General features: G+C 45.6%; 1 protein-coding gene and 1 long non-coding RNA gene across 2 annotated transcripts in view; one reads left to right on the forward strand and one right to left on the reverse strand.

The window, feature by feature from the left end:
- The window catches only part of LAMB4 (laminin subunit beta 4), a 98,909-nt gene extending 91,206 nt beyond the window's left edge, over positions 1-7,703 (forward strand). The window contains 3 exon segments of the mRNA XM_035701297.2: positions 478-651; positions 2,122-2,275; positions 7,250-7,703. Of these exon segments, the coding sequence (XP_035557190.2) occupies positions 478-651; positions 2,122-2,275; positions 7,250-7,389 (468 nt within the window). The 3' untranslated portion in view covers positions 7,390-7,703.
- Positions 7,704-13,447: 5,744 nt separating this feature from the next.
- Positions 13,448-14,166, reverse strand: LOC118351295 (uncharacterized). The gene is made up of 2 exons (XR_004806547.1): positions 13,874-14,166; positions 13,448-13,699 (listed from the first exon to the last, which is right to left on the reverse strand). It is a non-coding gene; the product is annotated as an uncharacterized LOC118351295 (long non-coding RNA).
- Positions 14,167-17,665: the final 3,499 nt, after the last annotated feature.

Below are 17,665 nucleotides of genomic sequence, written 5' to 3' on the forward strand. Positions count from 1 at the left end.
ATTAGTCAAGAACTGTACGAGCATAATTCTGAATTACGATTCAAGTTGCAGAAATACACAGTAGCATATATTTGTGCAAAGTTGAAAAAAACACCAAAAAAAAAGAAAAGAAAAAAAACACTGCATGTGTTAGAAATACTGTGGAGTATAGCAAAAAAGCATATAGAAGCACATGGAATGACAAATCTTCGATTCAGTGTAGTGGTTTTACCTTCACAGTGTGAGGGCGTGTAAGGGGAGCCTTAGCTCACTGGCCGAGCACATGGGTACATGTCATATTTGCTTTTGCAACCTTGTGTGGGTCTGAAATATTTTATTACAATGTGGTTTTTAATGGAAGAGGGGAAAACATGGAAGGAATGATTTACTTTCTGCTCGTACCTAGCTTATGTCCCCAGGGGTAATTATATCATTTGTCTTCTTGTTGTTTGTTACATGAAGACACTTTCTCCTCTCTGCTCTTTAAATCAACAACAGGCTGAAAAGGAAGCCAAGGACTCGAAGAATGTGCTGGACTTAGCAAAGCAGCAGTCAGAGCTGGAGGATGGGCTTTCCCGACTGCGGACCACGTTGCAAAGGACTGGAGAGCGAGCCACCCGGGTGACAGCTCAGGCTGCATGGGCCCGAAGCCAGGCCGGGGGCCTGGAGCAGGTCACTAAGCGCCCCCCCCCCAGCCCCGGTCCCTCCAAGAGCAGACACATGGAGCTGCTTTGAGGCTAATGCTCTCAGCTCAGCTCATCGTGCCATTTACCAGCAGTCCCGTTCGCACTGGAGCGTGCTCATGGCCTGTGTTACTAGGGATCCCCAAGGGCACGACGTCTCTTCTGGAGCAGAGGGGCTGTCTCCAGGGAAGACGGAAGGCCTTTGACAAGTTGGGACGGGGTGCTTCCTCCCCGACCAGAGTAGATCCCTCCTGGGAACTATGGAGTGGTATCCTTGGCAAACCCTTCCTTCTAGACGTTCCCAGTTGTGCCATTGGTCTATCTTGGGCGTGGTTACCCTTGACACTAGTTGGGGCACATCCCCTATAATGAAAACGAGGAGCGAAAGTCACCTGCCAAAGAGAATAGGTCAAGTTACAGAAGTCCGGGTGAGTTCATGAAACTGTTGCGGGAAAATACCCGGTTCATCCGGATTGCTGAAAGAAGCTATCAACTCATTTTCCTAGCAGGGCATCTCTGGTTGGTTGCGTTCATATAGTAGCAAAAGAAAAAGGTTCGAGTGTTTTTACAATGGGTCCGTTCTCTTGCTTTTCATTCCTAAAACGTGCTGGTTCATTTCCATGGACTTGGGAGTTGAGCACATTCTCTATGGAACGGGGGTTGGGAGGTTGGGATGGGTACTCCCTGCCCACCCTCTCCCCATTTCCCTTCCTGGGCTTCACTCAGCTGTTCCACGTCCTAGGCTGTCCCAGGTCGACCCCTGAGATTTGCATTCTCAGGCCGAGGGAGCTCTTCAGACTAACACTTGTACTCCCCGCCCCCGCCCCCCATCCTTGTGCTCCTTGCTCCTAAAGCCTCAGCGTCCACTCTGCCCTTCGTCCTGCCCTGGTAGCTGTCCCACCCGGCTGAGCCCAAGACTTGTCAAGGGCAGGATGGCCTCAGTTGTCCTCTGCTTCTCTCACCTTAAGTAGTTTGGGACACATGACTGGTGCCCCATGACTAACTGCCTTCACACGGAATCACGACTGCTAGGGCTATTTTACAACAAAGCGATTTTATTTTTAATCAAAGCTGAGATTCTGGGATCCCTGGGTGGCGCAGCGGTTTGGCGCCTGCCTTTGGCCCAGGGCGCGATCCTGGAGACCTGGGATCGAATCCCACGTCGGGCTCCCGGTGCATGGAGCCTGCTTCTCCCTCTGCCTGTGTCTCTGCCTCTCTCTCTCTCTCTGTGTGTGATTATCATAAATAAATAAAAATTAAAAAAAAAAAAGCTGAGATTCTTTCCAGAAAAAAAGAAATGCAAATAAAAGTCCTGTTGGAAGGACCAGGGTTAACCCAAGCGTATTGACTGGATCACGGTGTCCTCTTGCTCCTTTGATGAACAGTATCGGGCAACTATCATGCATGGCCACATGCTTTATAAATATTTTCTGGTGATGGGAGCCTTGCTGTCTTACAGGAGTTTGCAGAGCTGAAAAACCAATATGCTGTTCTTCAACGTAAGACCAGCGCTATGGGACTAACCAAGGCGACGTTGGAAAGAGTGGAACGGCTGAAAGACGTGGCAGGGAAACTGGCCGAGGATACAGAGGACAAGATAAGAAGAATAGCAGGTAATCTCTTCTTTTCTTCCCGCTTTCTGGAGGTAGAGGTGACAGGGGAAAGTGTGTACACTTAAAGTATACAATGTAAAAAAAAAAACCCATAAAAAAAGAAAAAAAATAAAGTGTACAACGTGAAAATTCGATGGACATCGGCATTGTGAAATGATTACCACGATTAAGATCATCACCTGGTGGGAATGCTGAAGATCTACTCACGTCCACCATAACGAGTCAGCAGCACACTGACCATTTGATCCCCAGAACTTTCTCCTCTTAAACCTGGAAGTCTGTAACTTTTCCCAACCTTTCCCCCTTTCCCCCACCTGCCGGCCTCCACTCTACTCTTCCACTCTCTGCTTCGATGAGTTTTTTTTGTTTTTGTTTTTGTTTTTTTTTTAAGATTCCACGTACAAGTGAGATCATATATACGGTATTTGTCTTTCTCTCTCTGGCTTATTGTCACTTAGCATAGTGTCCTCCAGGTTCATCTATGTTTTTGCAAACGGGAGGATTTCCTTCTCTTTTTTATGGTTGAATTTTATACGCACACAGCCACACACGCCCCACATTTTCTTTATCCACTTATCCATCGACGGGCACTCAGGTTATTTTCATCTCTTGTCCGTTGTGAACAATGCTGCCGTGAACATGAGAACACAGATTTTCTTCAAGATCTGGATTTCATTTCCTTCCACTATATACCCAGTAAGGGGATTGCTGGATCCTATGGGAGCTCTATCTATCCTATTACACGCTCCACCAAGTGGACGATAACCTAATCCTCCGCCTTCCTGGTAGCATTTATACCAACTTATCATTGGCACAGTCCAACCACTTTGGAGTCCACTGAGTCGAGGAAGTAGGAATTGGGTCAGTGCCTTGGAGACTGCAATATAACTAGCCACTTGCATGGTTCTACTTCAGAGGGTCTCAGGGAGCCTCCGCTCTGCGTGCATCACAACAAACTTCATTCAACCAGAGATGCCCTTTACCTAACCCACTGGTTCTCAACCAGGGGTGACTTTATCTCCTTCCCTGGAGACATAAGTGTCTGAAGCCAATTTCTGCTTGTCACAACTAGGGGGTACAACCAGCATCGAGTGGATGGGGGCCAGGGATGCTAATAAACATTCTACATTGCGCAGGACAGTCCCACTCGAGTCCCACAGTGAGCAAATATTTTGCCCAGAATATTAATGGTGTGGACGTTGAGAAGGTTGAGGAACCCTGTCCTTACCTATGCTTCTTATTTTCTCCTTCCGTGCGAATAACTGTTTTAGAGTCAGTATGATCTCGACTCCAAGGCACTGGTCATCTCATATAGATCCCTAGGCAGTATTCCAGAAGGAACCATAGTCTGGACAATGATTTTTTTTAAGATTTTTATTTATTTATTCATGAGAGACACAGAGAAGCAGAGACATAGGCAGAGAGAGAAGCAGACTCCCCGTGGGGAGCCCCATGTGGGATTCGATCCCAGGACCCCGGGATCACGACCTGAGCCACCCAGGCATCCCTGGACAAGGATTCTGATCAAAGATGGACATTTCGATGCATGCCAAGTATAGTAAACATAGAATACACAACACACAATTAGAAAATTAATTAGAATCTTCTTTCCCACAATGGGTACTCATGATTTTTCTGGGCAGTTCATGCCCTTATTAACTACCTTTAATCATCAAGAAGTATCAGATGATGAGTGGTCCAGTTTTACCTCTGGTTGCATTTATTGCCTCTAAAACTTTAAAGTTAGTCATACTCATTTGGAACATAAGTAACTCTCAGGATATTAAAACAACCAAGACTCCTCACGTATAATGTTTCTTTGTTATAAAATGAGTCTTTGGCCTTAGTAGAACCATTCATATCATCCCCACGACATATAAAAAAAAAATGAAAATGCAACACTGGTGTGAGCCAAAGTTAGGAAAAATACATACCAAACTGTTAACATTCGTTATCTCTGGGGTGGGGGGAGAGTGAAGAAGCAAACACTGCTTTTTACATGTATATCCCTGTTTATATAATTTACATCTTTTACATTTATATAATTTACATAATTGTTATTTTCAGTATTTTCCTAACAGTTTTAAAAGGGAATTACTAGGAAAAGTTCAAAAAGACAGATTTTTTTTAACCCTCCATAGGCCATATCATGAAAGTCTGTTGGTCCTAACTGTAGGAGCAAAGCCCGGGGAGACTATTTCTGTTTTGTGCTTTATGTCGAGACCCAAATTGTTTTCACTTAGTCCCATAGACTAGAACATTCACAGTTTTTGAAATTAGGTTGGAAGAGAAGTTAGAGGCCTTCTCAGAGAGGTCTAAAATAACGCACTCCACTTTTTGAGTTCTTCTTAAAGCTGTCTTCACAGTTCAACAATGTAGGAAACTAAGACCTTGGTTTGAGGGGCACCCGGGTGGCTCAGTGGTCGGAGCATCTGCCTTAGGCCCCGGGCATGATCCCAGGGTCCTGGATCGAGTCCTGCATCGGGCTCCCCACAGGGAGCCGGCTTCTCCCTCTGCCTATGTCTCTGCCTCTCTCTGTGTCTCTCATGAATAAGTAAATAAAATTAAAAAAAAAAAAAAAAGGCCTTGGTTTGGCCACCTTCCTGACTCTGCCACTGGAGAAAAGTCTGAACCACAGGGACTATGCTCTAGTTCCACCTGTTAGGAAGAAGTGCCCAGGGGGTCCCAGAGAGGAGCCCTTGCTTCCATTGGAAGGGTCAAGGTAGAGAGAGTAGAGAACGGGCCCCAGCCCACAGTCAGGGTCCCCCCATAGAACTTTATGCCCGTCAGGGTCTCAGCAAGAAACAGGAAGCACACTTGGATCTAATTGTGGATTTTTTGTAAGGAGAGTTGGCTGGGTTACCTATTCCCTGCATGACAAAGTACTCCCCAACTTCAAGGGCTTAAAACAACCATGTGTTGTTTTTCTGAGGGTTGCCTGGGTGGTTCTGCAAGGTCTGGGCTCTCAGCTGAGGGCTCAGCTGGCTGGTCTGCCTGGGGCCGGGCTTGCCTGAGATTATGGACTCCTTTCCACAGGACAGGGCCTTTCATCCCAGGCCACTTGACAGCATGCTTGTGTCAGGGTTCCACGACAACAAGCACAGAAGCTGTAAGGCCCTTGAGGTCCTGTGCCTTGATTTCTTCTACTTTCTGTTGGTCAAAACCGCCTGCAAAGCTGGACCTGGTTTGAGGGGAAGGGGAGACTCTGCTTCCTCTGCTCCTGAGTGGGAGGACCTCTTCAAAAGGCCCAGGAAGGGATCCCTGGGTGGCGCAGCGGTTTGGCGCCTGCCTTTGGCCCAAGGCGCAATCCTGGAGACCCGGGATCGAATCCCACGTCGGGCTCCCGGTGCATGGAGCCTGCTTCTCCCTCTGCCTATGTCTCTGCCTGTCTCTCTCTCTCTCTCTGTGACTATCATAAATAAAAATTAAAAAAAAAAAAAAGGCCCAGGAATTCAGAGAATCCACTAAGAGTGTGGAGGTCCTGTGTGATCCGCAGCAGTGAGGAGCCATCAGCACCCATGGGCCCCAAGGAACAGGGGGAGCGGGAGGGCCAGTGCTCTGAAGTCGCGCTCTGAATGCTGGAGCCAAAGGCAGGGGCCCATCTTGCAGGCTGGGAGGAGAGGTGGAGAGGTAAACTGCAGAGCCCTGTGATCCACAGGGACAGCTGTGCACCCTCCGCCCCGCCCATCGCTTCTCAGAACTGTCTAGTGGCCAAGTGTGGATGGGCTCCAGAGATCCAGGGAGCCAGATGATGTCATCCACTGAGGCTAGCTTTCCAGGACAGAGAGGGATGGAGAGTGGATGCGGTCAGGCCAAGGATGAGTAACCAGCACAGTCTCATTAACTTCGGTGGTAGAAGCGCAGGGGTCTTTTCATCCTTTTAGTACAAATACGCTGCCAGTGCTGAATCTCCCTTTGAATCCCAAATGGACCTATATTTAAGTTCCTAGAGACAGAATGCTCACCACCTCCCATAGCAGCTCTCTCTTTGAACAGCTGTGACTGCTAGAAAGTTCTTTATCTCCAGACAAAGTCTTCCTTCATGGAGCTTGCTCCTGCTGGTTTCATTCTATTTCCTCAGGATGACAAAAAAACACATGTCCTCTGCTTTCATAGCCCTCAAATGCTTGAAAATAACTACAGGACATGCCCTGAATCTTCTTTCTCTATATAAAACATCATCAGTTAATTCGTCTTTTGTTCATGGGACAGTTTCACATTTCTTCAGCAATCTGGCTCCTTCCTCTAAACATATGCTACAGAGTAGCTTTGTCAATTCCCTCGGATTGTCCAGGTGCGACCTGTCCAGGTGACGTGGAACATTTACCTCCTTTCTTTAAGAAGTTCCACTTCATTCTAAGGGCAGTTTCTTTTTCTAAGGCGACTTCACACCATTAACTGTCACCCTCTCTACCTCTTCCATCCACGACTTTATGGGCTCCTTGCTAGGGTTTACTCTAATTCCCAGGTATTTGTTGTATGAAGAATGGATATGGATGGATGGATGGCTAACAGTGAAAGGCATCATGTTGCTTTTACTCTTCAGGGGCTTGAATATCAGCAGAGCAGAATGAAGTCCTTTTTTTATTGAAAGACTGAGAACTCCTAAAGTGATGAGCACATGTTAAAAAGCAAAGTTAAAACAGCACAAGCAAACCTGTGGAAATATTCACCAAGTCCAATCAAGGCTCGTCACCCATCTTTTCATTTCTAACAAATTCTAACTAACTTTAGACTAATGCTGATAAATGCCATTAGATATACAATTTTTTTAGGCAAAAACATCACAGTGCCCAGATTTGTGTGAAAACTTTGAGGAGTCTGGTGAAAATTAATCTTTTGTCTGTTGAATCAAAATGCAAAACTAAATATGCCTTTAAGAGGCACAGAAATCCCCGTGTTTCACGTAAGGTGGGTATCCAGGATGAATCCACCAAAACCGAGTCTATCCTTTACTTCATTTTCTTATTTCAGATTTAGAAAAGAAGATCCAAGATCTGCAGCTGAGTAGACAAGAAAAAGCTGACCAACTGAAACAGTTGGAAGATCAAGTTGTTGCCATTAAAAATGAGATCGCTGAGCAGGGAAATAAATATGCTACTTGCTACAGTTAGGCAGAGGTGACATGCAAAGTCACCTGTGCCTTCTTTTCTGGCATCTGACAAGGAAGCTTCAGGAGCAGAGCTGAACTGGGGAAAGGGCAATGGTCAGCCCCGCCTCCTCTGCTTCCGGAGCCCTGCTCCTTGCCCTGGATCTGAGCTGGGCCAAGCAAATGCTGTTCCACGTGGAATAGAAAGGAGGAAGTAGAGACACAGTCTCTGGCTCCAGAAACCTTTCTTCTTGCCTTCCTTTCCCTCTCAACACATAAAAATAATTTATTACGTGTGACAAGTACAAAATAAATAAGCATTCTATTCATTAATCATCACTTCAGTCAAGTGAGCCTAAGTGTAAAATAAGTTGCCAGGGGAGGGGGGCAGGGGGGCAATGGGTTACTAATCAATGGGCATAAAATTCTGGTGAAGTAAAATAAATTCCAGGGTTCTGTTATACATTGTGTAAGGTCAACAATGTATTGCATACTTAAAAGTGTTATCGGAAGGTAGATCTATATTCAATGTTCTTACCACAATAAAACAAAATAAAAATAAATGCAAGCAAATTAAGCCAAAAATACATCAATGTTTTTAACACTAGAATGGAATAAATCTGGACCGTGTCCCGTGGGCGAGATTGTCCCGTGTTTTCTTTTTATTTGGATATGCTTTATCTCTAAACGATTATTCTGAATAAAATGCATACAATTCAAAATGTAACTTGTTTTTACACCCACTTCCCTCTCTATTCATTCTCCCAATCAAAATTCTGTTTGCCCCAAATGGCACTGGAACAATATTCAAAGAGAGAAATGTTGAGCTACTTTTCATAATTTGTCTGTAAGCAGTTTTGCTATAAAATCTGCTACTGATTTTTGAAAGACCAGCAATCCTTTTGTTATTGTTTAGTGTGAAATTGTCTCATTTTGAAATAAGTCTATGATTTCACATTAACTTTTTTTGGATGTATTAACTGAGCACACTGCTTCTGTTTGTGAAAGCAATACTTCAGAGGGATTATTTTAAGGGATTTGGCCCCACGTGTTTGAATAAGAAATAATAGATGCCAACATTGATATATAAAAGAGGAAAGCAGCTGGAGCCATTTCCCGTAAGGACTAACTCTTTAAAAAAATGGGTTTAGGGTTGTCTGGGTGGCTCAGTGGGTGGTTGAGCATCTGCCTTTAGCTCAGGTCATGATCCCGGGGTCCTGGGATCGAGTCCCACATCAGGCTCCCATCCCTGCATGGAGCCTGCTTCTCCCTCTGCCTATGTCTCTGCCTCTCTCTCTGTGTCTCTCATGAATAAATAAATAAAATCTTTTTTTAATGGGTTTAAAAATTCAATGAAGGGGCTTTAGGATTATACATAAATATGAAATTTCTTAAAACATACATTATTTAGGAAAATTGCAGTTTCCCTGGAGATCCTGAAGAATGAAATGAAATTTTTTCTACTGGAAAGCCCACCAGAAATTTCTTTTGAAATGTATGATTGCAATGCTCTATCTACCCAGCACTTTGATGTCTGGAAACTTCTACCAACAAATGTCACACAAACTGAACCATAGTTGGAAAATAGGCGGTCACAAAATCTAAGTTGTGTTCTCCCATGTAGAGGGTGGAAGATACTCCAGGCTTCCCACCAGGATACTGACTTCCATCCTTGGACAGACGATAGACTTAACTTGACAAGCATGGTTATCTGTTTGCAATAGGAACCCTCAACTGTTCTTCCTTTTCAGTGGTTGGAGACTATACAAGTAACAGCCAGAGAGTATGCAAAGGGTTAAAGAAGGAGGAGATTCTGTCCTCCTACTGACCAAGGGTGGGGCAGAAAAATGCCCCAGCCCTAAGGAAAGCACAGTAACCAAGGGAATCAAGGCCAAGGACGAGATCAACCCGTCATCTCCTCCCGGCCACCTGGGATTGCAGTGTGAGGAGGTCAGGAAGGATGTGATGCACTTTGGAAAGACTGTCATTAAAAAGTGGTATGCCTTCTAAACTTTGGTGTTTAAAATTATAAGCTTTGGTTATCTTTTAAAAAATGTACATACATGAAAAATCTTCTTCCTCAGATAAATCATTGCTAACTTCTATTACTTGCTGCATCTGTTGTTCAAGATGTGACCAAGGCAAAGATTTGGTGAAACAGTATCCATTATATATTGCAAAGGCATCTGAAAATGTGTCATGAGATCTAACCTAAGACCCAGCTGAACCTGTATATTAAGAAAATAATCTTAAATACGGGGGGGAGAAAAGCTTCGTGAATAATTCGTTGTGGCACTTCTGATATTAAAAATGCAAAGAATGCAAATAACAATAAAAAAACAATGAAATATTATGATTTTACCAGTCTGATTCTTGGATGCAAATGTGGAAAACTAACAACAGCATATTATGCAAGAAAGGAATTTCTTTTTTTTAATGGATTTTATTTATTTATTCATGAGATACACAGGCAGAGAGGCAGAGACACAGGCAGAGGGAGAAGCAGGCTCCCCTGTAAGGAGCCGATGTGGGACTCGATCCCAGGACCCCCGGGATCACAACCTGAGCCAAAAGCAAACGCTCACCTGCTGAGCCACCCGGGCATCCTGAGAGGAATTTATTTAAAGGTAATCTAATAGCACGTAACTTTGAAGAAATGACAGGGAAAAATGTAACCAAGGGCAATTATATGTCTGGGAATATATTCAAGATCACACCTCAGGGGCACTCAGGTGAGAGGCTAACACTGGCCTTACTGGACACTCTGTACCATCTGATTAACTCTCAACGGTCTTGCAGCTTGCCCAAGACTCAAAATCCCTGGGAAAGATATCCAAGTGCCTGAGCGTCTTCATGTGCACTGGCTGCCAGAGAGAAAACAGAACATCTGTCCCCTTGAGCTTTGGTCGTGGAAGGGGAGTTTTGCCTCCATCTATCTTTAGAATCTTCCAAAGGTGGGAAGTATTTTGTTTTTTTGTTTTTGTTTTTGTTTTTATTTTTTTAATAAAATAATTTTTATTGGTGTTCAATTTACCAACATACAGAATAACACCCAGTGCTCATCCCGTCAAGTGTCCCCCTCAGTGCCCGTCACCCATTCACCTCCACCCCCCGCCCTCCTCCCCTTCCACCACCCCTAGTTCGTTTCCCAGAGTTAGGAGTCTTTACGTTCTGTCTCCCTTTCTGATATTTCCCACACATTTCTTCTCCCTTCCCTTCTATTCCCTTTCACTATTATTTATATTCCCCAAATGAATGAGACCATATAATGTTTGTCCTTCTCCTACTGACTTACTTCACTCAGCATAATACCCTCCAGTTCCATCCACGTTGAAGCAAATGGTGGGTATTTGTCGTTTCTAATAGCTGAGTAATATCCCATCGTATACATAAACCACATCTTCTTTATCCATTCATCTTTCGTTGGACACCGAGGCTCCTTCCACAGTTTGGCTATCGTGGCCATTGCTGCTAGAAACATCGGGGTGCAGGTGTCCCGGCGTTTCATTGCATCTGTATCTTTGGGGTAAATCCCCAACAGTGCAATTGCTGGGTCATAGGGCAGGTCTATTTTTAACTCTTTGAGGAACCTCCACACAGTTTTCCAGAGTGGCTGCACCAGTTCACATTCCCACCAACAGTGCAAGAGGGTTCCCCTTTCTCCACATCCTCTCCAACATTTGTTGTTTCCTGTCTTGTTAATTTTCCCCATTCTCACTGGCGTGAGGTGGGATCTCATTGTGGTTTTGATTTGTATTTCCCTGATGGCAAGTGATGCAGAGCATTTTCTCATGTGCATGTTGGCTATGTCTATGTCTTCCTCTGTGAGATTTCTGTTCATGTCTTTTGCCCATTTCATGATTGGATTGTTTGTTTCTTTGCTGTTGAGTTTAATAAGTTCTTTATAGATCTTGGAAACTAGCCCTTTATCTGATACGTCATTTGCAAATATCTTCTCCCATTCTGTAGGTTGTCTTTTAGTTTTGTTGAGGTGGGAAGTATTTTGATGTGAAGCATCAAAAAATTACAAATGCCCATTATAGTCCACCTTTTCCTCATAACATGATACATTCTTCACCCCACATTTGATTCTAAAACAAAAACAATGTTGCATCCACACAGCCCTCTGAGAGCACATCCACCCTGCCTTCAAGGGAACCAACCCAAAGTCCCATCACTCGCTGAGTGCATCCAGCTGGGCTCGCTTCCTTTTCTGTTAAAATTTGGTCTCTGATGTACTGCAACTTATGATCAAGATGATAAAGTTTACCACGAACACACCAAGTGTAGAGCAGTGGAGTAAAGAAGGGAACTTAAAAGGGAATAAAATGTATTTTTATATTTTATAATAAAAACTGCGAGTACACGCAAAGCATCACACGAGAAACACAGATTGAGATTGCAGACTTCATTTCTGTTAACTCCTCAAAAGGTTGCCTTGGGATTGATTCCATCATCCCACCTTCCCTTTACTCATTCCATCTCCCCTCTGCCTTCAGCAAGCATCTCTTTATCAAGGAGACAGACCCAGACCTTCTTTCCTGAGGATGCTGTCTTGGAAGGTCCTGCGAGTATAGGGGCAGAGTGCTCTTGTATTACATTTTGCCCTTGGACTTGGCAGGACAGGACTGTCTGGACTGCAGTCATCACCCTCCCTGCTGCCACTGTGTGACAAAAGCTCTATTTCTCATTGAGTTGAGGTCAGTTACCCCAATCAGGATGATAATTCCCACCTCCCTCTCTGTAAGCCTGAGGAGTCTGAAACAGCTGGGTATTCATATGTTCTCCAACTCAACGGGGCAACTGTCCGGTCATCTAGTAAAAACGTACTTCCTTAGAGATCGGAGCCCAAAGTCAGGTACAGGGAGTAAAGTCTTGCCCATGAGGCATTTGGATAGAATTATGAACAGTGTCAGAGAGGTTTTCACTCTCTCTTGGTTATAGATCCACATACTCTGCAACGAGAAGGCTCCATCAGTTTTCACGGAAGAACACATGGCTCTGCCTTGCATCAACAGGAATACATTTTCTTTGCTTCTGTTACAACTATTCAAATAGTTTCCTAAACTTGAGTTGAGTGAACATGACATCTACCCAAGCACTGGGAAGTCTCTTGAGGCGTGTGAGGGGCCAGCATAGAGCAGTCTAGACTGAATTCCATGCATCAGAGCAGGAGTGGGGTGAAGAGGAGGAGGTAGAGAGCCAAGGTTGAGACGGAGGAGAGCAGGGGCCAGGCTTACAGAGATGGAGAGAGCAAGGCTCAATAATAGGGATCCATGACTCTGAAGGTGGGAGAGCAAGATAGTGGACAGCGCACTGGGTCGGTCACACACACTGGGGTGGCCAGGAAACGTGGGGCAACCCTGTGACCAGAGGTCAGGCAGAAACATTTGCAAACCAGCTAGTCTCATCAGCAAATCGTTAATGAAGATCAGGAATCATCACCATGAGGCAGCTGGTGTGGTCTGTTAAGGAAGCCATTCCATCTTCTCCTAAATTAGAAACCAATCTCAGGTGACGGGCAGCTCGGGCCCAGCAGTTAAGGGCCCAAAGCACCAAGGTGGAAAATGAGGGGAAACCAAAAGAACTGCTGTCCGGTGTCCTTCTTCCTTCTGGGACTAGAACTCCTCCACCTTCTAAACGGGCACACGGCTGCCCAGGGAGAGAGACTGTATTGCTCAACGTCCCTTGCGGTCCACTGGGACCGAGTGACTGAATCTGGCCGCGGGGATGTCAGTGAGAGTGTTGTGTGCAGCTTCAAGGACACAACCATAAAAGGAAGCTGTTCAACCTCCATGGTGGGCAGGCAGGCTAATGGCCTTCAAAAGGCCTAATCTCCATAGCCTGGGACTGCATCATGTTACATGCTGAAGGGAACTTAAGGTTGCAGATGGAATTAGGGTTGAAATCAGCTGACCTGGAAATGGGGCAATTAGCCTGAATTATCTGGGTGGGTCCAATGTAATCGGAAGAGTCCTTAAAGGTGGAAGAGAAGGCACGAGAGAGGGTCGGCGAGATATGGGCATGAGAAGGACGTGGCCTGATGTTCCTGGCTTTCAAGATGGATCCAGAAGCTGGGAAAAGCAAGGAAAGGGATTCTTTTTTACTGCTTCCAGAAAAGAGCACAGCTGTGCAACACCTTGATTTTGGCCGAGTGAGACCCGCGTGGGACCTCTAACCTACAGAACTGTAAGATGTGTCCTTTTAACCTACTGTGTCTATAGTAATTGGTTGTAGCAGCAAGAGAGCTCTAATACACTCCCCGTTTGTCTTTTTCCCCTTCAAGTGGGCCAGGATGTGGCAGGTCAGGTATCACCACGTAGAGGAGAGTAATCCTGTGAAACAAGGCAAAAGAAACCTAGATCCCTACTTGACTACCAGTCAGGGTCCCCACAGGACGCAGAGGGTACAAGCTGGAACCGTGTAATAAGGGGATGGTTGACAAGGATGTGGTGAGGGTGCAGGAGAGCTTGTAAGGGGTAGGGCAGCATGAGACAGGGGGTCCTCACCTTGGCCACAGGTGAGGAGAGCAGGTGACAGCTGGGCACCCGAAGAGAGTGTGTAGGAAGGCCACTTCATAGGACCTACGGTCACTGTTAAGGAATGCGCGAGCTGTGACCACTCTGCAAAGGATCTGGGGGCGTGACCACCCCCAGGCTGCTGTCCCCGGTCCCAGGCAGCCTCTTGTTAGCTTTTTCCACTCCCTAAACCAAGAGGCCAGACTGAATGCTGCCACGTAAACCAGCATCCTGGGCTTCGAGGGGGCGCGATGACGCTGGGCATCAAGGCCGTCTACGCTTGGCTCCCCGGGACTACTTGCCAGCTCGAACCTGTATGGGGTCACAAAGCAAACCTCTCCGGTGATGTCACTGTGACCTTGGTGTCTGGTAAAACCGCTGAGCCAACATCCCCCTCAGTATCTCTGAGGTGGCATCCAGACTGCCAGGACAGTCCTCTCTCTGTCCCGCGTCATGGGGACAGCAGACCAAGGGTCAGGTGCTAAGTGCAAATCCGGGCTCGTCCCCTACATGACCTCACGTGATTTACAGCCTCTGAATTCCCAGCCCTAGGTGTTTCCTGCCGCTGTGAAATGCTAATAACTACACCTAGTCTGGCGCTAGGGCCCGCCCAGGTGAGAGGGCTGTAAGGTGTGTAAGAGATTCCGGAAGTCCTTAGAGACCCGCTTCCTAGCAATCACCGCGCGGGTGGCAGGTGCACTCCCCTCCTGCAGTGCTGCCTTCCTGGGAAGCCCCATTGCTGTCTCTCCACCAAACTGGACTTTTCCTTAAAAAGAACCTCCCTCCACCCGAAGGCTCCTCTCCCTGGCTCAGCTGAAAACACTTTCTCTGGAGTCTTCTCTTAGGTCGCCAGATGCTGATGAGCCTTACCTAACCAGAGAGTAGGTGAGGATGTAGAACACGTGTTCAGCCACATGTCTATTCCTTTATAGAACTCAGGGTGCAGAGCATGCTTTTTAAAAAAAAAAAAAAAAACATTTGTTTTAAAGATTTTATTTATTCATGATAGACAGAGAGAGAGAGAGAGAGAGAGAGAGAGAGAGAGAGAGAGAGAGAGAAGCAGGCTCCATGCAGGGAGCCAGACGCGGGACTCGATCCCGGGATTCCAGGATCACACCCTGGGCCGAAGGCAGGAGCTAAACTGCTGAGCCACCCAGGGGTTCCCAGGGTGCAGAACATTCTACAAGTCTTCCCTGACACCTTCGTTCCATACATTGACTCCACATTGTCGCAGCTCAGACAGTCCTGGCACGATCCCAGAATGACAAATCTTTGCACTGTAACACGAAACCAGCTCACCATATGGGTTGGCCTCTCTAAAAATGTAGTTGAGAACAATGCAAGTCTTTAAGTCCATATTTAGAGGAAACCCTGTCAACTGGGAATCAAATCCATAGGACAAAAGAAATCCTTCTTTCCCGTCCCTCCCCGCTCTCCGTAACTGACACCCTATAGCACTGAAAATCCTTTCTCTGGAAACTTCTCCGCTGTCAAAACTACCCCCCCCCCCCGCCCCCAATCAGGCTCTTGGCTCTTGCCTCTCAGATCCCCTTCTTCCCTTGGCACTTGGTCCCTCTCTCTCTTCCTCTGCCACGGATGTTGGTTTACATGACTGTTGATATTTTCCAAGCCACGGGGCCATAAATTAGAGTGAGCCACTCCCAGAGGAAGGTCATGGTCTCACAGACAGGCCAGGGCTACACCCCCCAGGCAGAGCTCACTGAGCCACAGTGAGGGAGAGCCTTGCTTTGCAGTTAATTAGGCTTTGTGTAGAAAAAGCAATTGTGGGCCCCCTGGGGGGCTCAGTGGTTGAGCGGCTGCCTTTGGCTCAGGGTGTGATCCCAGGTCCTGGGATGGAGTCCCCATCAGGTTCCCTGCGGGGGCCTGCTTAGGTCTCTGCCTTTCTCTCTCTCTCTCTGTGTGTCCCTCATGAATAAATAAGAAATATTTTTTAAAAAGAAGAAAAGCGATTGCATGAAGTGGCTATGCAAAAAACCTTAAGGAGTACATTTGTATAGATAAATACAAAGGTTTATATATTTATATATAAGATTTAAGCAAATTTTATGTAAATGCAGCTATAAGTTTTGGGTTCCTCGGTAATCCTCAGCCACTCAGCAAACTACCTTAGTCAATCCCTCCTGTGTGCAAACCCCCACACATACATACCCCTTCTTGTCTTCCTTTGTCAACAATCCCCACCCCCCGCCCCAAACAAGCCCAAGGAGAAATGTTTTTCATTCACTTTATGCTTCTGACTAAAAGCTTTGTCAGCCCTGATTCTCCTGCTTCAGGAAAGTGACAAACTTTGGTGACTAAAGTTTTCACAGGCTTTTCCCGCTATAAGCTTTAAGGCTTTAGGAACAGAGATGCCTGCTTATACTTCACTAGAAGACAGTCCCGTTTGTTCTCTCATGTTTCCTGCTCTCAAACCCTTGAGAGACAGAGATCATTTCCCCCCCTCTCTCCTTCCAATGTAAAGCAGACCAAGCATGACTTCTAACCTGCTCATCCATCAGCATCTAGCTTTTCTCTTCTGGGCAGTAGCTTCAAAATACATACGATTTTTTAAAAAGATTTTATTTATTTATTCATGGAAGACACACACACACAGAGGCAGAGACACAGGCCCAGGGAGAAGCAGGCTCCATGCAGGGAGCCCAACGTGGGACTCGATCCCCACACCCGGGACCACGCCCTGAGCCGCAGGCAGACGCTCAACCACTGAGCCACCCAGGCATCCCAAAAGTACATATGATCTTTAGCTTTACTCATTAAATGCTTTGGATCATTCTAGAAGGCTGCTTGTGCTAGACCAACCTGCCTCAGACCCAGCCTGCTGACTGAACAAACTTTGTTAGGCAAAGCAAACTTACCACAATCTAAATTAAACATATTAATCAGCATGTACAGGATTTTTGAGTACAGTATTTTCTTCATGTTCATATGAATTATGTGGTTTTCTTAAAGGTTGTGTTTGATTCATAGCCATGCCCGACCTCATTCCCATGCACAACCATGGTTCTTTGACAAACACTAAGGTCTAGGAAATAGGGGGCTGGCTTAATCTTATCTTACATTCTCCAGGTGATAATGAAGTTTACTACATTCAAAGCCCTCTGGCCCTCCCTACCTGGCACCGAGAATTAAAATCTAATCTAATCTTTAGTACTGGTACTTGCTTGCAGGGACGACTTTGAAATAGCCCACAAAGCGTTCATAGTAAAAAAAAAAAAAAAATTAAAATCTATTGGTAGACGATAGTTCCTCTAATGAGAAAAGATATAAAATGGAAAGTACTAGATAGAACCGGGCAAACCCTTAGAGACACTGGCTTCAGGCATTTCTCTGGAGCTTTTTGCACATGATCATCTCCCCCATTTGCCCCTCCTTCAGGAAAGAGGTTTAAGAAATCCAACCTGCAGGAGATTTAAAGAATTCCCTCACCCTCTCCCCTCATTTTCAGAAGAGCACTGAGGTGACCTTAGCCAGGGGCCACACACCTAGTGGGCAGAAATGCCAAAGCGGGGGTGATAGAAAACCCATCTTAGGACAATGCTTATTCTATTGGACCCTCTCTTTCAAGACCATTTGCTCTTTTAACGATCTTAGGTTCTATTAAAATAACCATCAAATACAGGAAAACATGTTCTTAAAATCGACCAACCTATTTTTTATATAAATGGTCTTAGAAACGATTTCACAGAAAGGAATTCTGCTTGACAGAAAACAAAGGCCAAATGGCTTACTGAATAGACCTACTCCATCCTTAATATTAGTGAA

Source organism: Canis lupus, chromosome 18, assembly GCF_003254725.2.
Source record: "Canis lupus dingo isolate Sandy chromosome 18, ASM325472v2, whole genome shotgun sequence".
Lineage (NCBI taxonomy): Eukaryota > Metazoa > Chordata > Mammalia > Carnivora > Canidae > Canis > Canis lupus.